The sequence below is a fragment of the Protopterus annectens genome, chromosome 3.part1 (genome assembly GCF_019279795.1).
Source record: "Protopterus annectens isolate FY-2018-M chromosome 3.part1, PAN1.0, whole genome shotgun sequence".
Taxonomy (NCBI): domain Eukaryota; kingdom Metazoa; phylum Chordata; order Ceratodontiformes; family Protopteridae; genus Protopterus; species Protopterus annectens.
In genome coordinates, this window is record NC_056732.1 from 497,263,704 (window position 1) to 497,289,642 (window position 25,939).

At 42.6% G+C, this 25,939-nt stretch overlaps 1 protein-coding gene across 1 annotated transcript in view; it reads left to right on the forward strand.

Moving 5' to 3' along the window:
• Positions 1-25,939, forward strand: part of LOC122797690 (squalene monooxygenase-like) — a 748,040-nt gene that overhangs the window by 221,754 nt on the left and 500,347 nt on the right. Inside the window, exon 4 of the mRNA XM_044066225.1 lies at positions 8,766-8,861. Coding sequence (XP_043922160.1) covers positions 8,766-8,861 — 96 coding nt within the window. The remainder of the gene's footprint in view (positions 1-8,765; positions 8,862-25,939) is intronic.

The window sequence follows — 25,939 nt, forward strand, 5'->3', positions numbered from 1 at the left end:
TCTGTGGACGCTCCAGTTGTTGGTTATGCCTGGGTAGAAACATACCAAAGGGGGCATTGTACTCAACGATAGGTCTGATGAGTGCCAAATACAGTGGAACAATGACCTCCTTGGACCTAGATGCCATACCTTTGTTTATAAGTTGCACAACATAGAATGATTTCCTCACTACTGTAGACACATTATGGTCAAAGACTAGATTACTGTCTATGTATGTCACCAAGTTGCTGACTACTTGGTCAACTCTTAGGGGTGTGTGCTGTCAATATGATAGTTAACAGTAGTGGATAACTTCCTAAAGGATACTGTTAAGCATTTCTTGGCATTTTGTTTTAGACCTTTGCTCTGATACCAGTTATCTGTCTGTGTCAATTCTTCCTTGAGAACATTTGCGTCAGTGGGAAATTTTATGATTGTTCCTAATTTGCAATCACCTTCAAATTTAGTCAGCTAGAGCCCACTGATTTTGGCCTTGACTTCAGAGATGTCAATGCAAAAAAGAGGCAGTACCTGGATCACTCTCTGGGGGACTCTACTTGTGACTGGCCTATTTGTAGAGGTGGACTACCCATTTGTAACTTCCTGGGACCTGTCTGCATGCCAGCTGGCTATCCACCAGGTGACATAAGGTTTTACCCAACCTCTTGAGTTTGTCAACAATGCCCAAGAGGGGTATTGTGTAAAATGCTTTGAACAGGCCAAGGTAGGCAGCATGAACCATTTTGCACTCATCTATTGCTTTGGTGACCTTTTTGAAGAACTCCACCACATTAACTAGGCATGACCTGCCCTTGACAAAGCCAAATTGGGTTGTGTCCAGTGTCTGTAGGTTTCCTATATCATTATTGATCATTCTATGATCATTTTTTCCATGATTTTGCATATAGGTCTAGTGAGACTTATGGGTCTGTAGTTTCCAGGGTTTTCCACCTTTGCGCTGACGGATAACTGTTGCTGTTCTCCATTCATGAGACACAAACCTTGTTGGGAGGTTACAGTTAAATAGCGATTACAGAGGACCTTATAGGTCATGTTTCTTGCTGTTTAGAAGGCATACTGGGATATTATATGTGCCTACTGATGCAGTGTTTTTGGCTTTAGAGTCAGCATTAAGGGCCTGTTCTTTGGTGACAGCGGGGGGGGGGGGTGGTATATTTGATGGTATTTCCTGAGGGAAGGTTGAGGGGGAGAGAGGGGTAAAGTTAGAGCTGAATCTGTTGGCCAGCAGGTTTGTTACATCTTCTGGCTCAGTATAGGTGGCTCCATTAACAATGTGCTGTCCACACAATTGTGTACTGCTGTTGAGGATGTGGGCATACCTAAAGAATTCCTTGTGGTTGTCCTTGGCCTGGGTGGCAAAATCTACCTCAAATTTGGCTTTGGTAGACTTCATTTGTCCTCTGGCTTGTTTGCTTAGTTTGATAAGAGTGCTTTTATCCTGCTGGGTGCTACACCTTCAAATTTTTGCCATGATATTTTCCCTCTGTTATACAGCCTATTGAAGTTGTGATTCCCCAGGGTGGCTTCTTTTTGAGTTAGTTATGCACTTCTTCTTGGTGGATACAGCTGCCTGTGTGCAGCTATTAACATGCTTGCATAGGGCTTCTGTGAGCAGTTGTTCAAAGGCAGCAGTGTTCTCAGAGTTTATAGGGGCTTAATATTTTGCCAGGTTAACACTTAATAGTAGGAAGTTAGCCTTAGAGTAGTTCCTGAATATTCCAGGCTTGGCTGGGTACCAGGTTGTACTTTTGCTTCAAAGGAGACCATTTTGTGGCCTGACCTTACAAGACAAGACATTGCACTAGATAGTGTGTAGCACTCTGCCATATTAGTGAGGACCAGATCCAGTATGTTTGTGCCCCTGGTTGCTATATTGACAATCTGGTTCAGGGAGTTTGTACTTACAAAATCCAGGGATATCTGTGCCTGTACATTTGGTATCATATATGATTCCCAGTTAATAGTGGAGTAATTAAAGTTGCCCATGAATATGGTATTGGGTTGGATGGTGAGTGTTTTCAATAAGTTTAAACACATGTTATGAGTTTCCTTGGTCATAGAGGGGGACCTATATCTTGCAAGAATGTGGTATGGAATTTTGCCTGTGGTGATTTAAACATGGAAAAGCTCAAGTGCATTGTCCTGTTTACCCATCCTTGAGGTATGTTGATTTTATATGTAAATCAGGACACCTCCACCTTTAGTCCCTGTCTCTGTAGGAGCTGGTCTAAATGTGTGGAAGGCATTACAGCCTTGCACTGCTGGTGTGATCTCCATGGCTTTAAACCATGTCTCAGTGACTGCACAGACATCAGCATTCTCTAGGGTAAGGAAAGTGTGTAAGGAGTGGAGTTCTTTATTTAGACTTCTAGCACTGAGCAGTAACACCTTTTGGTTTTCTTGTTTTGGATTTGCTATCTCAGAAATACTTCCATTTTGACATTGCCTAAAACTGGACTGTGGGGGAGGACAATGTTTTACATAATATTTAAAAGCCTGGAGTGAAGAAGTGCAGACCCTCCCTGGCAAAGCAGTGTGATCTGTTTACCATCTCCTTCCATGCTGGCAAATAATCTACCCCTTTAGAATGGCACCAGAAACTAAGCCAGTTATTAAAGTCAGTCAACTTTTGTTCATATTGTGGCATCATCCTTGGAGAAGGTAAAATGCTACTCAATGCTAGGTTCATACTAGCCTTGGACACACATTCCAAGAACTCCATGATGTCATGCTTCATATAGTCTAGGGAGGTACATCTCAGGTCATTTACACTGACATGGACTATGACTGAGTCATACCTGTACTTGTGCATGGGTAATGTGGCCGATCCTGGCCCCTGATAAGCAACTGACTGTGACTTTCTCCTTACTCAGCCTGGTGAGAGGGACATCAGTGTGTCTCACAATGGAGTCTCCAATGACCAGAATGTTGGGTTGTGTGGTGGCTTGCCTTATGGACTTAAACGTAGAGGCTCCATGAGATGTGGCTGTATGTGTTGGTGTGGGTTTTGGTGGAAAGGATGCTTTTGGGGATACTGGGTGTGTTTGTTATGTGTACTTCATCTAGGAGGTCTTTTGGGTTTAGAAAGGTTACATTTAAGTGCCTCAGCATATGTGGATCTGTGTATCTGCTTTGTACTCTGTATGATGGGGCAGTGTGTGTGTAGTACTGACGACTCTGTCTAAAGATTGACATTAGGTATGCTTTTATATGAGAGCTTTGCCTATAGTAACATTGTGTAAATATATCTCTCACATACCAGATCAGTTTGAGAATTCACTGGTTCACGGTAAACATGAGGCAGTTTCTACATTGCCTCAGGATGCCCTTATCCACCAAGCTAGGAACAGAGATAGAGGGGAAAGTTCATATTCATGGCAACAGGCTATTTTTATTGATGAGACAGTTGCAGTGAGAGCTCGTAAATTAATGTCAGGAGTATCTGTTTGCAACTCTGTTTGCACTGCTTGTCACTGAAAACTAGTTACCCTGTGTGGAACTAGGTAATGGTGAAATTTCAAGGGTGCTTTTACAGGAAAAATGTCAACTCAAGGTGTCTACATCTACAGGGCACTGCCAAACATTTGAGGGGAAACTAATAAGTAGGCCTTGATGAAGTATTTAGGGAGATATTCTAAAGTAAGGTTAGACAGCAGCAAATCAAGCAGTACTTCAGAAAATAAAGAATTAGCTTTGATAAGAATAATGAAAAGCGGAGATTTACCTGAAAGGCTACTGCATAGCTACTGCTAGTGATGGTCTCATCACAGCTTCACACTGCTGGGATACAATAAGACATTGCTTCTCCATTCAACAGAAGCAAAACAGCAGCACCAATCCCAAACTGAGAAGCAGGCTATAGGCTCTTTGGTGATCAACAGTCTTGTCCCAGATGATACAAGGGTCTGTAGACTTTTTGGACACTTTTCCTGGTAGGTGCCTTGAATAGCAACCAGACCAGTCAGAAAGGTCCAACATAACACTCACTGCCAAATCAGAAACAGTCAGGAATCAGTGCACTCTGTTTCTTCTCTCTCCAGGAGCAAATTATAACCACATATCCCAAGCTGAGACCTATAAAGCAGTTATCAGGCTTTCTAGTGATCAGCAGTCTCCAGGAAATAATGTCTCTATGCTCCTTCTCTCAGCAGGAGCACACCAGAAGCACTAATCCTAAGACGACTACTGAGAGGCAGAATGTGGGGTCACCAGTACTTGGTGGTTTTGGTCTAGATGTTCCATATTTTAAAGGTTAGATGGAAAAATGAGTTAAAATCCCAAGAGATGCAATGTGGACTAAGAAGTCAGATATGAAATAAGCTTAAGTTATGCTTTTGCTACCTAAGTGGAGAGCCACTAATTTTAAAAGAGCAAGATAGATTGGAAGGTTGTGGACCATTTGTATTCTGGCTCTATGGAATACAGTGGGATGGCTAATAAATGTAAATAGCTGAAGGGGAGGGATGTCACAAAATGATATTTTTTTTCTTACTCATAATAGTCAAGAGGAGAGGGAAGGAAATATGTGGTCAAACTGACATAAGGGACATGCAACAAGAAAGACAGTTGAGTTTGAAAACATAACAGCACCAGTGTGTGAGTGTGACAGAATTTTTAATTTCTATGTAACTCACAAGAGATACAACTATGGTGTCTTTCCTATTTTAAATTATATTAATGTGGGAAGCACACAGACTTTATATCTTGAGCTACTTGTCCAAGTATATAGCAAAAAGCATTCAAACTGACTCTAATAACATTCAGTAATCATACTGCTACCTTTGAACTATGAAAATTATCACAGAAGTGCCTGGGATTTGTGAAAAGCATACTCTATAAATCTGAATCTATACCTTTAATATTAAAAGCTGTACATTCTAAGGCATGTATACTCACCTTGGCACTCTGTTAGGCATTCATTTCTCATCCTCTGCAGCTGCCTATTCACTGCAATTTCTTCAGGGATTAAGGAATGAAAAACAGCACTGTGTAATATCTGTGGACAGCATGCAACAGCTTACAGTTGAGGGGGGTAGATCAGAAAGAATGGACCTTGTTCCTCGAGTTGGAGTGGAGAAGTACCAGATCAGAGAACAGATATTTTTTGCTCCTTAACTTAGATTTGAGTTTTTTTAAACAGCTTTATTGAATTATCACTTGACATAGGTTCATTTACATTTATATAAAAGTAATCAAACTATATAAGGAAGTTAAAATTAACAAACATTATGCTTCACATATATTGCTATATATCATATAACCTAAGCAATATTACGTAAATTATTCAATTCTTGTCCCTTTTTAAAACAAAAAATATCTTTATTAAACCATCACTTTCAACATAAGTAATCATACATTTATTTAAATGAAAACAGACCGCACTGACACAATCATAGTTGCAAGCATTTTACATCACAAACCATACTGACACACTCCCAGTTGCAAACATTATACATCACTTAAAATCTACCCAATCATTTTCAGTCAAACATTACATAGCTCCTTTAAGTCCTGCCTTCTTTTAAACCTCAGTCCTCCCCTGTATGTATTGTTCCCCATCTCCCATTTTTTTCCTAAGTAGTTTGCTCCAACCATTTTCTAAAGATCTCAAGTTCAATTGTTTTTATCCCTGTTGCTATACTCACTACTTCTAATATAGTTGGTTTAGATTCTGATTTCCATTTTCTAGTAATTGCCTTTTTTGGCAGCCATCATAATTAGAGTGAGCAAGGCTTTACCATCTCTAGGCAATTCTGATTCTGTATTATAGCTCAGAAAAATCATCTCCCTTGTCACACCAATCTGCCCACCCAGCATCTCTGACAATGCTTCCCTCAGGGAATCCTTAAAGTCTGCCAACTTACTGCACTTCCAGAAAATATGTTCCTAATTGCCTCTTTCTTTCCCTTCACACCTCCAACATTTGCTATCTACCTAAGGAAAAATTCCCTGGAGTCTACTAGGGGTATAAAAATATCTATATAAACATTTCCAAGCAAAAATCCTAAATCTTCTAGATTTTGTTACATATTTGGGAGACATACATATATCCTCTCATTGTTTCTTTGTGAATTGCTTATCCAATCTCTCTTCCCAGTCCTTTCTAACCTTCTCTGATTGTTTCTTGTAGTTATCATGCAATATTTTATATGCTCTACCAATTATTCCTTTTTGGCAGCTTCTGTTCTAGAATGTACTAAAAATTCCACCAGTGCTCGTCTTTCATTTAGCACACCCCCCATTTCTTTTTCTTTGCCTATACTCTGACATCAATCCTCAATAGGAAAGGCTATCTCTAACATGCAGTTTAAATAAATTCTTTGCATCTTCCCATCCTATCATCTTTCCCTCTCTAGTTATTTGCTCCCAATACCTTGGTTCCTTTGTCAATTTCCCCAATAAATTCCAGCCCCCTCTTGCCTATTGTCTGTATCCCTAATTGCAATTACCTTATTTGAGGTTTGAGGTTTGACAGGTCAAGGGAGGTCTCCAGATGCTAAATGTGCAGATTACTACTCTGGCTGTGACCTTCTCCATGAAAACCAGTTTCTCAGCCCATCTACATTATTTACCAATTTTATTGATAATCACAGATGGCATAGCCCCTAAGCAAACCTTGCACTTGCTGTCTACTCCTTTGAATTTTACTCCCTGTTAGATAGATGTGATAAGGCAACCATAACCATCTGATGCAAGCATAAAGGCAAATTTAAAACTAAACCCATATGGTGGAACTCCACATCAGCAACCTCTGTAACAAAAATGAAAGAAGTTCCTAACCATGCATAAAAATCTCCACTTCATTATAAAGGGATTTGAAAGTGGCAAGTAAGTCCTCCAAGTATTCTGCTAGGAAATGCAAGTCTGACTATGAGCTTCTGGTTGCAAATAATTCAAAAGACATCTATAAAATATTCATTACCTATATTAGAAAGCTTAGGAGTAGCCAGTGAGTATTCACCAAACTTATATCTGATGGAATCTCTTTCTTTGACCCCCAAGGACATTGCTAATATTCTTGTGGACAAATTTTCTTCCAGTTTCATGCCTCCCTCCCCTCAATCTATCCATTCCCTTGTCACCTCCCCTCCTGAAATCACTCTGGACACCAAAGTTAGCCATACCAGTTTCATGGGTTCCGACAATATCCCTAGATGACTACAGAAAAGCACTATGGCCCCTACTATCAAGCTCATCCATCATCTCATCAACCTGAATCCCCTCACTGCTATGGATGACCTGACACTCTTTGAATTCCTTCACATAAATTGAACCTTTGGTAAAGAAAACACCCAGTCTACATATCTAAACCTACTCTGTCACAATAACAATAGCAACTGGCAGGTAACTAGTCTGAATAATTGCCCATTTCTGGAATAGATTCTTCTTACATATCAAGCAGAGTACCCCCTGGCAACTTTTAAAATAACTCTTGATGAACTGATGGGTGATCACAAATTTTATCCTGGGATACATGGAGAAAAATCTACAAAAAATGTGGATTCTATTAATCTCCAACAAAAACTGAGTGATACAGTTGAGCTTCTTAATGGTTTCCTTGGCCATAAGCTTTGTAAGAAGCTAGGAACATCTGCTTCTATTCTTGCTTACTATAGACAGTTCACTTAAGGCCAAAGGTAATGTCTGTCAACAGACATTTTAATCTGGTTAATCATGTCCCATTACAGAGAACACAAATATAGATTATTTCCTAGTTAAAACATTGTCTTGAGAGATTATAGGTTGAAATGAACAATTAATTATGCAACAATACCAATATGTCAATTATTTGTCCAAAGACTCAAGACTCCAGCATGTATTGGGAAATGTTCTAATACTTGGTAAAATTAGTCAGGAAATGTAGGTTCTTCAGGTTTGTGCTTGTCTGTTAGCAACCTCTCAAAATAAGGTTGTATATCTGACAATTAGTGCAGAGGACTAAGGTTCTAAGCTATAGGTGCACTGCTTCCTGTAGCCCAGTACACAAGGTTTAAGTACTTCCACCTCCATTCCCTACTGTATCACTCTGAACAAGTCATTTAACCAGACAGTGCTCTCAGTTACCCATGAAAAGGGACATGTGTATGCAGTAAACTTACCCAGTTAATGACTGAATTAAATACAAAATTGGATAAAACAAGCATCTTACCTTAAACTTAATTGTTTTATCAGGCAGATGCAAAATATTTAAAAACTGGTTTCCATGTATAGTAACTGTTGTTTCGTCCAGGCTGTTGACACAAGCATTGTAATGTGGCAAAACACTGCATTTTAGATAGAGTTAGTAGTAACACAGGTGTTACAGCATGTTCTTTATCCAGCAATCCATTATTTTTAATCCAGTCATTATGCAGTTCAACTGTTATAAGGAGCCTCTGTTTACTCCAGTTAGCATTAGGTAGAAAGAAAGACCCAAACATGAAAGGCACTTGCATCAATCTCAGGGTGCTAGCACTTTGAAGGCCATGCGAACATTTCTAATTGACTTTCTTTATCTTTGAGATGTGGGAGAAAAACACAGTGACTGCTGAAATTCCATGCTGACCTTAGAGAGGATATGGAAAGAACCATGCAGAATCGACTGTAACCATTGCAGCACTGTCCCAGAAAATTTGTTAAAATTGGTCCACCAATTTTCTAATGATAACTACAATAAAGAGTATGCTGCAGAAAATATTTTCTAAACACCATCAAAATGTTTCTTTGTATTAAAGCACATATCTCAGTAATTCCACTAAAAAAAACATCATATTTTTATTTGACAGAAGTGCTAAAAGACCCCTTACTCACAGCACTGCAGAATGAACACTTGAAGATTATACCTACAATGTACTTACCTGCTGTGGCTGTCAACAAACCAGGTAAGATAGTGAGAGAAATTACTTAGACACCTTCTTAGCAGCATGTCTACTGTATTAGCATTTTACAAGAATTAGTTGGCAAAAATAGAATGCATATAAATAATAAACTCATACAGTCTATATGCAAACATAACTCACACAAGCATTCTATATAGTGTATAACAATACAAATTATTAGCATGAAGTGTTTTTCACTTACTAGCATGTATGATAGTGGAGTAAAGTGTTTCATACGTTACTGATGGAATTACTAACAGATGTGTTATCATATTACAGTTGTTTAGTGACATAGTAAGCTCCTAATAACAACTTTATTTCAAATGCATTTCATTCCTAGTTAGCCTTCAACATCATAACGCCTCAGATATATCTTCCTATAGACAAACCCCTCCTTCTGTTTTCTTTCTTGGATACGCCACTCCTGGTGGACTTTGTTTTACTGGTGTTGTTCCACAGCATAGATTAGGTAGGTGAGAGCCTGCAGACCGTAGGTCACCATCAGGCCTCAAATGAAGCACGTTTCTTTATTCAGTTAAAAGTCAGCTACATAAAGCAGCTATTACATGCCAGATCAAATGTATCTCAGGCTTTACTGATGTTCTACTCCCTTGTTTTCAGCAGAGGATGTACAAAAGGTAATGACAATACCACAGATGGAGGAGAAACAGTATCTACCTATCTTGAAATGCCAGAAAATTTGGCATGCCATATTGAAATATTTCAAGTAGCAAGAAATTATACCAGAATGGAAGATATTGGTGTCATGAATAGGGGTGCTACTATTCTGATACATTGTTATCCATGAATCCTCTATTGATTTATTTATTTAGTTCCTTCTTTTGATAAATGTGATAGCTTGACAATACCAAATCCCATTTTCAGTGGACACAGGTGAAAAGCTCCATGACAGACTGTAATACAAACTGAAGAACATGTAGGGGGTAATTCAATGTAGCTTACATGGAGCTAATCTCTGTCTAAGCATAGTGCCATGGCCCAAATATGGAGTTTGGAGGCAGTGCGATCCAGGAAGCAAGGCTGGGATGTGCATGAGCCTCTCAGCAATATGCTGCCATGGAGATGATCACAGAATGTAAATCACCTCATTTTCTGGTGAAAATCGTGCAAATTAGGTGATTTACTGATTCAGGAAGCAGACAGGTAGCCATGTAGGACCCGTGTCTGCATTAGAATTGTATGCAGGAACTTTCTGTGTACAACACTGCAAAATAAAAATTGGGTCTATGACAAATGAAAATAAAGAATGTATTAGTTGCATCAGGCATGCAAGGAGCCCAAACTATGGCCATTGGCATGTAAAACTGATGCAAAATATTAAAAATCAAGTTTTTTTTTCCACATATGCCATGTTTAAGCAGAGCGCAGTGGCATCCAAACATGCGATCTGACAAAGAATAAATGTAAAATATTAAAAGGGGATTATTTAAGCTAAAATTAATTTCCCCATTATACTGTCCAACATGCAGACTCATACAATGGCAGGTAACAGTGGTTGCTAAGGACATAGGCTCTTGTGTAGTGCTGTAACTAGGGTATAAGTAATTAGGTGTATGCAAATGATCTAAGTTTACTGATTTGCAAAATGGGCCACCGTGTCTCCAGGTACCTAACCGTGTAGGAGCTACAACGTGGTGGTGTAGGCAGAAAAGGCAGCTGACATGAAAAGAGTGTGTGTCATGCTTTGTGGAAGCACATTGGAGCTCCATGGTTTTCGTTTGCACTCAGCTAAGCACAGCTAAGGGGGGGGGGGGTGTCTGAGGCTGCTTAGCTGTGCTAAGCTGGTGAGAGAAATGCTGAGCATGCTCATGTACAAGGGAGGGCCCTTTCTGCTTAGTAGAGTTTACACTAGCTTCATGGGTTAAAACTGGAGGAAATTGGAAAAAGTAAATAAATAAAAGTAAATAGACATAAGTCAGTCAACTATAAATGACAAATAAGGCCTCTGCCACTCACAGTGGGACACTCAAACCTCTCAATAATGTGGCTGGTAGGTGAAATATATCATAGTCAGCCAATCACACAGGCTGCATCTGCAGCACACCAGTATAAAATATGCAGACACCCTTCAATCTGATTTTCCCCTATACTCTGCACCATTGGAGGACACATTTGCGAATTTTAACTGACAAAATGATAAGGGTTGTTGCTGCTATATGCTACAGACTGAGGGCGGTGATGAGGATGTTGCTGACAACTGGCCCAAACTGAGAAGGAGAAGAGTGTCTTGACCCAGGGTAACCTTTCAGGGAGTGCTACAGGGTGGACAGGGACATACTACAGCAACTTACCAAGCTCTGCCGCCCTCACATCAGACCCAGAGCCAACAGAGGGGAGGCCATCCCATTGGAAATAAAGGTATGTGTAGACTTATAAATACTAGCTGCAGGTACTTTCCAAAGACCTACTGGGGACATCATGGGGGTCTCACAGGCATCTTCATCCAGGGTACTCCACCAGCTTCTGGATGTCATGCTAAGACATGCCAGTGAGCACATTTATTTCTCCAGCACATCTGAGGAGATGACCAGCAATATGCATCTCTTCCACCATGTAGCACACTACTCAGAGGTACTAGGTGTCATAGACTGCACTCATGTCCAAACATCCGGTGAAGAGGATAGAGTCTATGTCAACTGCAAGGGCAAAAGTACATCAACTGACAGGTCATGTGCAATGCCCAGGGCATTATCATCAATGTGTGTGCTGGCAATCCTGGCAGTTATCACGACTCCCACTTCTAGCATACCTCACAGCTGTACCAGGCATTTGCCAGGGAGGACATCCCATATGGCCATCTTGTGGGGGATAATGGCTATGCACTGGAACTGTGGATGATGACACCCATCAAAAATGCACACACACACACACACACACACACACACACACACACACACACACACACACACACACACACACACACACACACAAACACACACACACACACTCACACACACACACTGAAGAACACCATAATGAGCCACACACACAAACTAGGAACATCGTAGAGCATGTGTTTGGGCTGCTCAAGTCATGGTTCTGCTGCCTTGACATATCTGGTGGAGCCCTGCAGTACTCTCCAGCCACATGTGAACACATGTTCATATGATCCTGTGAAAACAGCTGTGGCAGGAACATCACAGGGAAGGGGACACAGCCCCCCACCATTGCAAAGGTCCCCACAGGCACAGGGGGACATAGAGGAGGAACCCCCTCAGCCTGTCCCTGCAGGCAGATGTAGGCATGCCTTGGCAAAGAGGCAATGCATAGCACATACACTGACACCTTAAGTACCCAGGGACTGACAACTCTCTCTGACTCGAACACACAGGAAGAAGGATGCCACACACATCACACTAACTGTACCTTAGTATGTATAGGCTGTGTACTGCATATATCTAACAGAGTCAGCCCTGAGGCACTGTCCTAACAACTGCCACAGACACAAGATAAGTCACACTTCTTAACAACTAATGAGTGGAGTAGTATGCTGTGGTAGCATATCTATGGTATTGTTGCATGTATGCAAGGGAATGGGGTGGCCTACTGGGATAGCAGCAGACAACTGACAGCTATGTGGAACAACAGGAAATGTCTGCAAATACTAGATTCCCCAGAATATGTAGTAGTCCCCTAGGTGACAAAACCACTACAGTATATGTGGGGGACGTACAAACTGTGGGATCATAGGTCACATGCATGTATGTCAATGTTGGAGTCCCATGCGCACCTCTCAGCCTCTCCCAGCATGTCAGCTGTAGAAAGCCGTAAATAAATGTGTGGCAAAGAGCCACAAATAGGGATAGTTATGAAATATTGCTCTGACAAACTTAGACAGTGATATTACAACAGGCCTTGCTGTTGCGTTATGTCTCTGAAGGGTAAGAAGTCTAAAACTCAAATGACCGTCATTACTATCTAACTTCAGTCTTTAATGATATGCCAGTATTTTCCAAGTCAACCACAACACTGTACTAAATGGACCCGAAATATGAAGCAAACATCTCTGGACATTCTCTGGTAATGTGTACAATTGAGAGGTATGACACCCTCCCCCCAACACACCCGTGTTCCCATAGAAATGGCATAACATTTACATTTGTAGGGTAATAGCAGCAGACCACACATTCCCACAGCTGTCCCAATCAACTCGTTAACTTAGTTCCATGCTCACAATATGCAGGAAGTAGACAACACTTACCGGTGGCTGTTGTGGTTTAGTGGTCTAAGTACAGTACTGTGGATGACAGGGTCTGTAGTAGTAGACTGGCCATGACAGCTATTTTGCATGTCAACTACACCTATGATAGAAGTTGTACACACTGTCCAGAAGGCAATATTTGTTACTGCAGGAAACCTGGTCAATTGAGGGACAGGGGGCCACACATACAACAGGTACAAGTCATAAATATTGCACTTACAAACACAGAACATTAATAGAATAACAGCTGTTGCAGTAGAATGAAGTCTATGAAGGTCAAGAAGTCTGAAACTCACATGTCTGCCATTACTTTCTAACTTCAGTCTATAACATGTTCACTATTATTTGCCACACAACCATAATATTATAACAAATGGTCCAAATTATGAGCTAAACATCTGCACAGTCTGTGGAGATGTGTACACTTGACAGGTATGCCCCCTCCCCTCAACACACCTGTGTTCACATAGAACTGCAGTGACATCTATGTCTGTAAGGTGATAGCAGCATGCCACACATTGCCAGGGCTGTCACAACCAACTTGATAACTAGTTCTGCAATATGCAGTGTATGGGTTCAGTAAACAAATGTCTGTCAGTGCTCCCTCACACAACTCTATACTGATCTGCCACTCACATACCAGGAAATCACAGTGCTATGTAGAATATACCACACATATTATGGAAAAGTCTGCTCAGTCCATTACATTCTGTACACATGCCAGGATATGACTCAGTTAATAAATATAGCACACAGCCAGGTGATTCCTCACACAGTATATCACTGATGTGTTGGACTGTTTTACACAGGTTCATCAGCCAATCAACTTTAGCACACAAAATCCTGGACCAGACTATAGCTACCTCTGGAATGGAGTCCTGCTCTTACTATTGAAGGTCTTACTGGGCATGCTCCTACACTTATTGCAGCCCATGTAGAAACCCACATCTGACTATACAACTCTGTTGTCCAGATGTGTCTTCACATACAGACAGCTAGTTACACCTTAACTGTGTCTACCCACCCCCATCAGACAGGATTACCTGCAGCTACCTGGAGGTGGCACATACGTGATATATCTGCATCTGTTGAGTGTGATAGGCATACATATATATATATAGATAACATATACAAATATATCAATTATAGACAGGCAGAGACAGGGTGAGGGAGAGACAGACAGAGATGGATAGAGAGAGAGAGACAGACAGATAGACAGAAAGAGAGGCATAGAGAGAGTGAGACACACATACACACCCAGAAAGGCATAGAGTGATGCCTTCATGCAGACAGTTGCACACCAATAGCAATCACTGACATGTGCCAGTATGAAGGTTGACTTCCATTGTGTAATAGTAGTCAAGTAGGGATTGTGATCTCACATCACCTGCCTTGTGTGTGTGTGTGTGTGTGTGTGTGTGTGTGTGTGTGTGTGTGTGTGTGTGTCTGTGTGTGTGTGTGTGTGTGTGTGTGTGTGTGTGTGTGTGTGTGTGTGTGTGTGTGTGTGTGTGTGTGTGTGTATGTGTGTGTGTGTGTGTGTGTGTGTGTGTGTGTGTGTGTGTGTGTGTGTGTGTGTGTGTTTGTAGGTTAAAGTATTTTGAGGCATTTTTCACCCAGTATACTTTAAAACTGCCTTACATTACAAGTCTTGCTGAAGTCATCCACCTTGCAAGTACCTTTGGACACTCTTCAGCTGTATAAGCTCTGTGGCACATTCATTAAATATGTAGCACTATAGTACATATAAGTAGATAGGTAAGGGCTCTAATCGCAGCACTTGCAACTGTGTGTTGTTTTGGTAGGTTAAAGTATTTTGAGGTCTTTCCCACCCAGTACACATTACATTGCCCTACTTTACAAGGCCTGCTGATCCCATTCACCTTAGAAGTACCTTTGGACACTCTTCAGCCCTATAAGCTCCATGGCCCATGTGTTAATGACATATTACGCATAACTAGATAGGTAGGGGTTCTAATCTCTGCACTGGCAACTGTTTGTGTCTGTATCTGAGACCCATATCCCCTGTGTTTGTTGGTTACACCATTTTGAGGCCTGGTGACCCCTCCCATTGCATTACTTTACAAGGCCTGCTGATGTCATTCACCTTAGAAGTACTTTTGAACACAATTCAGCCCTATAAGCTCAGTGATGCATGCAATAGCAATGTATCATTATAGTACAAATAACTAGATAGGTAGAGGTTCTAATCTTAGCACTGACAACTGTGCTTGTGTTGGTTATGCCATTTTGAGAGCTGTTTCACCCTGGTGGTTATACCATTTTGAGGTCTATTCCACCCTGGTGCCCCCCCCCCATTGCATTACTTTACAGGACCTGATCATGTCATTGACCTTAGATCTACAGTTGGACACTTTCAAGGCATATAAGCTTCATGTTGTATGTGATAAGTAGGCATCACTGTAGTACATACAAGTAGGTAGGTAGAGGTCTGAATTTCAATGCAGCCATCTATACTACTGTATATGTGTTTGTGCGTGAAGAATATCCCCTGTGGCTGTTGTATGTGTTGGTTATACCATTTTAAGGGGTCTTGACCCCCCTCCCCATGACATTACTTTTAAGGGACTGTTGCTGTCATCCACCTTACATGTACCATGTTAAACTCTGCATGCCATACCACTCATCTGTACAGATGTATGCAGAATGTCCAGATGTTTGCAACATATATGTGGTCCATGTCTCCTAAGAATGGGGTTTTATGACAAATCATTAGCAAATACATGACCGTTGCTGTAGTTACACACTTGCCAGCTTCAGATGTCATATCTGTCTGAAACATCATGGTGATGCAAAGTCTGTTACCCTAACACTTGTCCAGGTTTGTAAGAACAATATGTGAGAACAGTCACTATTTTGGGTGGTTATCCCACCATCCATGAAGGCATTTTCAGGATTAATTGGTGTAGGAGGTTGTAACTTATGTTCCTGGCATATAACCTCTGTGGAGCATGCAATATGTATGTAGCACTATAGTACATACAAGTAGATAGGTAGGGGTTCTAATCTGTCCATTGCCAATTGTGTGAGTGTATGTGTTTCTGTATGCATATCCCCTGTGGCTTTCTTGCCTGTGTGTATGTGATGGTTATACCATTTTGTGTGGCTGTTCCACCCTGTTAACTCCCTCATTGCCAACATACGGCCCCTAAACATGTCAACCACATTACAAGCACAGTTATACATTTGCTAACACAAAGGCACTGTGGCACATGCAATAGTCATGTTATTCTGTATTTTATATAACTAGATAGGTAGGTCTTCTAATCAGAAAAATGTCAACTCTGTGTATGTCTGTTTCAATGCATGTCTCAATGCAGCAGTGTGTGTGTGTGTGTGTGTGTGTGTGTGTGTTTGTGTGTGTGTGTGTGTTTGTGTGTGTGTGTGTGTGTGTGTGTGTGTGTGTGTGTGTGTGTGTGTGTGTGTGTGTGTGTGTGTGTGTGTGTGTGTGTGTGTGTGTGTGTTTGTGTGTGTGTCTATGTGTGTGTGTGTGTGTGTGTGTGTGTGTGTGTGTGTGTGTGTGTGTGTGTGTGTGTGTGTGTCACATGGCTCCACTATATTAAGGGCCTGTGAACCCCCATCCGCTATCCTAACAGCACCTGCAATTGTCACCCACTTGAATAGTAGTGGCAGACACTGCAACACTATAGTAGCTTTGTGGTGCCTGTGTTATGTATATAGCAGTATTGTTTGTAAAACTAGGCAGGTAGAGGTTCTACTATCAGCAAGAGCAGGCTGTGTGTGTGTGTGTGTGTGTGTGTGTGTGTGTGTGTGTATGTGTGTGTGTGTGTGTGTGTTTGTGTGTGTGTGTGTGTGTGTGTGTGTGTGTGTGTGTGTGTGTGTGTGTGTGTGTGTGTGTGTGTACACCCCCTTGCAGCAGTCTAACTGTGTTACAGACACCAGCATACCTCTCAACCCCTCATAGAAGGATATCTGGTGAAAGCCATATGGAAAAGAGTGGCAAAGACCAAACATTGAGCAAAACCTTCACATATTGCTGTGACACACATGGAAAGTAGACACCAGAACTGGTTGTGCATTTGAATGTACTTTCCAAAGGGTATGCGTTGTTACATGATAATTTCCATCATTAATCTGTAATGTTAGTGTGTCATGATTTTCATACAGTTTGCCAGAAAACCACAATGTTATGACAAACGGAGGGCAAATTTGTGTCAAACATCTAGACAATCTGCAGACATGTGTAGAGGTCACAGGTATGGCCACCATCTGTACCACCCTTCAGGTTGCAGTCCATGTTTGCCAAGGTGTGACCTGTGATAACAACTGAAACAATAAAGAGGTCCAGAGAGTGTAGGACAACAAATGTTTCATACAGTTGTCTACTAATTGCATAGAGCAGTTATTCCACATCAAAAGCACTGCAATGTTATGACAAATAGCGTATGCTAAGGTAATGTCATACAAATAAGGTGTCACTGTAGCAAAGCAAAAGAAGTCCTTTGTGTTGAGCTTACCATGGATATGGTATGTCCTGCCAACTGTCACGTTACTACAAGACATGTCCTACAGTCCACATTTGATATGTTGGCAACCACAATCTGTGTTACCTATGTGTGTGCAGTATGTAGAACATGTGAAGGCCCTGTGACTACCTGCTGGCCTCAATTACCCACATGTATAGAGGTATGAATGCTAACTGCCACCACCTACATATGTAGGTACAGCATAAGGCTGTGTCAACTGTAAGCATTGTGCAGACTGTCATTGAGCCACAAACTGCTGTAAACACACTGCAATGGACCTCAAGCTGAATGCAGACAACAGTGTCAGCATGCCATATGGCAAGGACGTGTCCCCAGTATTTTCCACATCAGCACCAACCCCATAAATACACAGACTGTGATGACAGACCTGGGTACTCAGGATGGCAGCAATGTTGCATTCAGACAAGTAGTGGCAGTGGGTAGGAATTGCTTGTATGTGGTTCACCACATAGGTAAAGGGACCCCATCCAGACAAAAGATGGACATTACCTCTCAATAGTCCTCTGTCAGTACAACATTACATTAGCAGCATGGCTGGTCTGCTATGCACCTATGCAGACGTCTACAGCAAAAGAACACCATCCCCATGGTGGTGGCAGTATCATGCTTTGGGGGTTGCTTTTCTTCAGCTGCATCTGGAGCTTTAGTTAAGGTGGAGGGAATTATGAACAGTTCCAAATACCAGTCACTTTTGGCCCAAAACCTTCAGGAGTCTGCTCGAAAGCTGAAGATGAAGAGGAATTTCACCTTTCAACACGACAATGACCCCAAGCATACATCCAAATCAACAAAAGAATGGCTTCACCAGAAAAAAAATTAAAGTTTTGGAATGCCTCATCCAGAGCCCAGACCTAAATCCAATAGAAAATCTGTGAGGTGACCTGAAAAGGGCTGTGCACAAGACATGCCCTCTCAAGCTGACAGATTTGGAGCGCTTTTGCAAGGAAGAGTCGGCAAATATTGTCAAGTCAAGATGTGCCATGCTGATAGACTCCTACCCAAGAAGACTGAATGCTGTGAATAAATCTAAAGGTGCTTCAACAAAGTATTAGTTTAAGGGTGTGCACACACAACAAAGTATTAGTTTAAAGGTATGCACACTTATGCAACCAGTGTATTGTACATTTTTTATTTTTTATATTTTCCCCCTAACTGATTTGTTTGTTTTTCATTTGAATTGTACAGGCTATATGTCACATTAAAGGTGGGAAAAGTTTTGAAATGATTTATTGTTGTCTCATTTTTTATATCACAAAAACCTGGCATTTTAACAGGGGTATGTATACTTTTTATATCCACTGATTTCACCCTGTGCATCAGACACATTTTAGCATGTCCCTGCATTGATGGAATGGATAGCAGGGATGTGGCACAGGTATCATCACATGCACAGGGTGTGGTTTGGGTTGCCAAAGGCCTAGGCTAAGACATAGAGTTGACATCATGCTTGTGTGTCTGGAGGAGTGGTGTTCAGCTGGGTCATGGAGAGGAGCTGCGTGTGTCAGGTGGTATCCTTCATGTGATAGTGACATGTTTGTGTGTGTGTGTGCACACACTCAAGCCATGTGCTAGCCCTACACATGGGTATGTTGGACAGCTGTGGACCCTACATGGAAGGTTGTACAGTTCTCCATCTCCAGCCATGGACATGGGAACTGGTTCTGCCAGGAGTGTCAGTAGCACCACCAAGCCCAAGGCCAGATGTGGTACTACTTCTTGATGGTGACTGCTGTCTGCTGGATCTGTGTCCCTCACGAGAACAGCCAGGACCACATGCCCATGGCCTGCTATGGTGTGGTGTGGACAGCATCATCCCTTCAGTAGTGCTAGTGGTACTGCCACTATGGGAGTGAGAATCTTCACATCCATGTGGGCTCTCAGCTAATGTTGCTGCTGCTCTACATCCACCTGTCTGATGCCCAACTCCCACCACATGTTCAACGACAGACATTGCATGGTTGAACACTGACAATGTCTAACCTCACCATCTATTCATGACATGAGCAAAATGACATACGGCATCAGCAATGCCATGGAGGTTGTCACGCATGGCAAGTAGTGTTGCATCCATGACCCAGAGCATCTGTCTGGTGTACCATTCACAACATGCCTGTGCCTCTATGATGGACCAAAACATGCATCAGGAGACACCTGCTGTAAAACCTGTGACAGGGGCTGGATGGGCATTAATCCTCCTTGAGCACCCCTGTCAATCTGCCTGTGTGGGACCTCACCAGGTCTCTAGCTATGACTAGTGTCTACACTCACAGATGCCATACACACCACACTAGCCTGTTGTATGCCACCACTGTCCGACTGTCCAATATCTGTGGCTGCTGGGGCTGGGTATGTCTGGGCATACTGACCATGTGGGGGACATTGTTGGTGGAAGTGGGATGTCAACCAATGGTACAGATTCAGCCCCCAACAACCCCATCTGTGCCCTACTACAACCACCATCACCATCAGAGTCAGATAAGATACTGACATCAGGTTGTGAGGGGGAGATACACAACCCCTATGTTCACCTGTGAGGGAAAGACAACATATGTAAAATACTACCTGCATTATAATGTTTGCTAACACACACACACACACACACACACACACACACACACACACACACACACACACACACGCACACACGCACACTCGCGCACACACACACACACACACACACACACACACACACACACACACACACACACACACACACACACATACAGGTGAAGTTCCACAAAGACATTATACAGACCAGACTTTCTGAATGATGGCATGCAGGACATACATTTGGACCACAACAGATAAACTCTGGACAGGCCCTCAACAACATGCAGTGCAGCTACATCCAGTTAATGTTAATGCTACTATACATCTGTGAGATATGTGAGGAGTGGCAGTATGTGATGGACCTTCACCCAACTCACAATGCACCCGTGTACATAATACTAATGCACCCCTGTATAGCACAGTGGCAACAGTTATGCAACAGTATGTGCCAATATGTTACAGCTCCTGTGAATAGGTTCCCATGATGACCAATGTGATGCACTGCAATTAACCCCACCACACATGAACATGCACATATTGCAATATGGCTAAGAGTAACAGTTGTGTGCATGGAAAACTGGCTGCTCTCAACATTCCTATGGTATTGGTGAGCCACAACAAGACAGTTCCACACTCAGCCACACTAGAAGGGACTATGTAGCTGTGGGGGAAGGTATTGTCAGCACACACACATGTGGCATTGGTACAGGATAATATGTGTAATCATGAACATGTACAGTACAAGCTGTGATACTACCCAAATTCCTGACATTCACAATAGGTGTGCATTTGTGTGTATAACAAAACACCACCCGAAAATGCAGTTTTCCTTGACATATGTGTCCAGGTATGCAAAGGCTGCTGCTATGAATGCTACAGAATTTACCTGATGGCCACTGGGGCCTTGCCTGCACACTCCTTGGCTGTTGACTCTGTGCCACCCCCTCCACGATGTATAAAGTGATGGATTCCTGGGTGGCAGTGACTGCAGCAAGGTTTGCGAAGAACTCCTCAGTGGCTATGAGTGGTGCTTGAGTAGAAGGCCCTCCCCCTCTGCTAGCACAGTCCCTGGCCACAGCTGCAGCCTTTTGCCATGCAGGTCTGTGGCATGGTGTCACATCTGTTTGTGGGTCCTGTCTCGGTGTCCCACATTTTTGACTGTCACTACCAATTCTGCCCACAGGGCAGTGCATTCCTGCAAGTTTTGCCAGCTCCTTCCCAACAGTACCCTGTGATGGAGTCTGAGGGCATCAATGATTACCACAGTCCTGGCATCTGAGAATGGCAGGTTGCATTTGCGGTACATCCCATCCAAAAGACATGAACAGGGGAACACATCACAGGACCACATACATTGGCCACCATTATGTACAGACCCTGCACATCCGCTTTTGCTAGCACTATCCACCAATTACACCCACATCAAACTCCTGTTGTCTATCACTACAGTATGTGTGTAGGTATTGTCAACATACTGGCATTACAGCATGCATTGCCCCCTGATACTGATGCCTCATGTTCCCCTCAATTAGGACAATTAATGTGCATAATCCTCAGTTCATCATTCACATCACACAGCACATGCAGCAGGTGGGGACATCACAGAGGTTCCCAACCAGGGAATACCAGGCCATCAAACATCTACTGTACACCTATATGCTATAAGGCCAACCCAATATGTGGTGTCACACATACTCCTCAGGAGTGACTTCACTGTGGCATGCAAGGCAATCATGGACTCCACATTGCTGGGGCACTTGCATGAGTGCAAGTCATGCTGCACTGTGTTAACATGCACACACACACACACGCACACACACACACACACACACACACACGTATACACACACACACACACACACACACACACACACGCACACACGCACACACGCACACACACACACACACACACACACACACACACACACACACACACTCAACCTGGTGAGTGACCTGGACTAGCCTTGTTGGCAGCTCTCATGTGTGACACATACAATCACACTATGGTGGAATTGGCACCCTGTCCACATCAGGCAGGGTAGCTAACTAGACCTTTACAGGGGTAACCTGGTCAGATGGATGGTTTACAGCACATACACCCTTGGGTGTCCCTGTTTGATGGGGACATCGGCTGCTGCCTGACATACACATGGGCTGACATGTGGCCTAGCCATATGGCTGCTCAGGGCTCATAGCCTAGTAACCTGGAATGGTACTAGGACTACTACAAATGGCTTGACCGCTGTGACAGACTATGTTGTTATGTGTCCACACACATCACTGCCATCAACTGCTGGGTGTACCCTATGGGCAACGTTACAGTACCATGTCATCCAGCCTACATCTGACAAATAGGTGAGTGCTACTACAGGTGCATGTGGACATTCCAGGAACATGTGAGGTACACAATAACAGACAGCAGTGCATATGTGGTGTAGGGTGACCTCCTCATAGGTGTCTGACATCTGCAGTACCCAAATGTTTGCAGAATGGGTACATGTGCCTGATAGATGTAAACCTCACTGTCAGACAAATGTGTATTCCTGCACACCAGTTGGACAATACGTGATGGTTGTCCACAGCGTTTGGGAAATGTGTCAGTGACAGGCCAGACCCCTGGGGACACAGTAATGGTAATTGAATATCTGGTACTGTATGCATTCCTTTATGCTGGATGCTCAGTATGTAAGCACTGCTGCTGAGCCAGAGCCAGCATCCACCCATTACTAGTACCTATAACCTGCTGTCCTGCTGCAGGAGCTCACCAGGTATAATAGCCATTGGTGTCAGGCAATCAGATACAGGTGTGGAGTACACACTGACCTAGCCAGAATATGTCAGGAATGGTTAGGGAGACCTGGGCAATCTATGAAATAATCCTATATGACATTGGAAGACTGAGAGGAGCTCAAGGATGGCACATGATGTGGTATGTCAGCTGTATCCACCAGTACATACTGTCAGTGTGATGCCCCTGCACTGACACAATAATCAAGGAGCCTCAGTCCTCGCCACTACCACCAATGAGGGATGTACAGTACACACAGTAAAGTACAATTACCCTTCAGAGCACACAGAGATCACAGTCAATCTGGGGCTGGTTTCTCCCACTTTCTCCAGATCCCCAATAAGACTCCCCATTGGCACAGCTATATGGATAACATCTCAGCAGAACACCCAAGCCAGAACATCCATCACCCTCTCTGTCTGACTGGCACTTTGTGTCCCTGCCCAAGGAGCTGACACACATACTGTGAGATTTAATTTATGAATTACACACACGCGCGTGCACACGCACACACATATACACAAACACACAAACAAACAAACACACAAACACACAAACACACATACACACACACACACACACACACACACACACACACACACACACACACACTCTCTCTCTCTCCTGGGAAAGGCTGGCACAGGTTTACCAGCTATGGTCTATTTTGCCCACACATAAAGGCAGTTCTGGCTGCCACAATCCAGCTCTTTATCAGCTATTGTAAGGCCCTTACCAAAGGGTGATGAATCCTACTGTGTGATATGCCTATTAGCCAAATGGTAAGTGTGATCAAGACCAAGCCTATTGGAGTTGGCTATACAGTGTCACTGAATACACATGCAAGTACTCTAACAGCTTACTTAGTTCTATATAGACAAGACACAATTACAAGGTTTACCTATATTTAATAATAACTAATAAAGGAACAAGACAATACTCAATCAATACAGTAATTACAGAGTTCAGACTCACAGGGAATAATTTCATACAACATTACAGGACAGCCCAAAATAGTTACAACAAGCATCTATGGTAATAGGTTCATTGGATGATACTAGGCTATTGGCCTGGAGGCCCTTTTATGCCTAGCCAAGGACTTTTGCCCATGTTCCTTCAAAGTCAGCACCTGTTTCCCCTATCCAGCAGGGTCACAGGTGTGATCCCAGGGGTGTATGTTTTGTTTCCCATCCAGTCATCAAGGTTCCTTTTAAGAGGGCTAAATAGGTACTCTGCATGACATGGAGAGGGACTCTATTCCACAGACGGCCAAGTCTTTGGGACACAAACATATCTCACAAACAAGTTCTATTCATGTCACAGACCAGGTTAAGGCCTTGCATGTGCGTTGGATGAGTTTAGTTTGTCTTATGGATATGCAGCAACTCCATCAATGCTGGGTCGGATATGGCCTTGTATGCCAGACACAGGTCACCTCTGTGCAGTCTGTATGAGCCTGAGTAGAGGGACAGGTATTTTAGCCTATTTGTATAGAATAGGTGTTTGAGACCCTGGGTTTTCCTGGTCAGGAACCTCTGTGGTCTTTCCAAGTGCTGCATGTGCATGAGACAGTACATGCCTGTGACACCTGTACCCTGGCCCAGCAATCAAGGAGCCTCAATCTTCACCACTAACACCAGTGAGGGGCATCTCATATAGAAGGAAAGGATAACAAATACACACAGTAAAGTGCAATTTCCCTTAAGAACACACAGAGATCACAGTCAGTCCAGGGCTGGTTGCTCCCTTGCTCTCCAGGTCCCCAATAAGACTCCCAACTGGCACAGCTATAGGGTCCATATCTCAGCCTAGTGGGCAAGCTAAAACCTCCAGCACCCTCTCTGTCCAACTAGTGCTTCATGTCCCTTCCCAAGTAGCTGACACACACACACACACACACACACACACACACACACACACACACACACACACACACACACACACACACTTTGAGAAGAGTTTATACAACCACAAAGACACTCCTGGGGAAGGCTGGCACAGGTTCTCCAGCTATGCCCCCTTTCCAAGACTATACGGTAGTACCAGCTGCCACCACCCACTAACATTTATCAGCTACTCAAAGGCCCTTAAAAAGGTGTCCAATTATTACTGTGCAATATTATTATCCAATTGGTAATTGCAACTAAACAGTCAAGGCTTATTAGAGTGACTTGGTACAGGATCACTATATACATGCAATGTACTCTAGAGCTTAAATTATCTCTACACAAAACAGCCAAAGTTACAAGAGTTTAAAAATATTTAATAATAAATAATTAAATACACAAGACAATACTTTTTACTACAGAGTGCTAGTCAAGAGTTCAGAAATCACAGAGAAATACTTAAAATAATTCAGTAGTACAGTTCTGACATCACAGAAAAACACTTAGTCTCATCTTTCTAGTTTCTAGCTATTTCTAAGAGAAAACGCAAGTCTAAGATAAACTTACATGTAGAGCAAGACAGTGCTGATGAGTTGGATAGTCAAGACAAAATGCTTTATGCGCTCTGATTTTCTCTGTTTTTAAAAATCACATTCCTGGTTCACATTACATCATTCTTCCCACTTCCCTGGGTTCCCAGGCTAACAATCATTCTTCCCACTTCCCTGGGTTCCCAGGCTAACAGAAGCTACATTTACATTCTTGACATCTCCTTTTGTTATCTTGCAGTTGGTCAGGAAGCAGAGCAATAAAAATACATTTGCATGTTTAAATCTAGCAATTTAATTGTTTGTTAAAACAATAGAAAGAATGTCTTCACCAAGACAGGCCGGAGCCAACTTTAAAGATCAAAGACAGTCATAAAATGCTTGACTTAGCTTCCTTACAGCAGAGTGCACTTGTTGTTACATTTTTTCAGTTCCACATGCAACACTATTTTTTTCTATTTAAGACAACAAGCCGGTGGCTTACATTAATATTTACAAATGACAGAATTATCTATAAAATTCTATCTGGCTAGGCTGTCAGCCTTCACAATGCCAAAGGGGGCA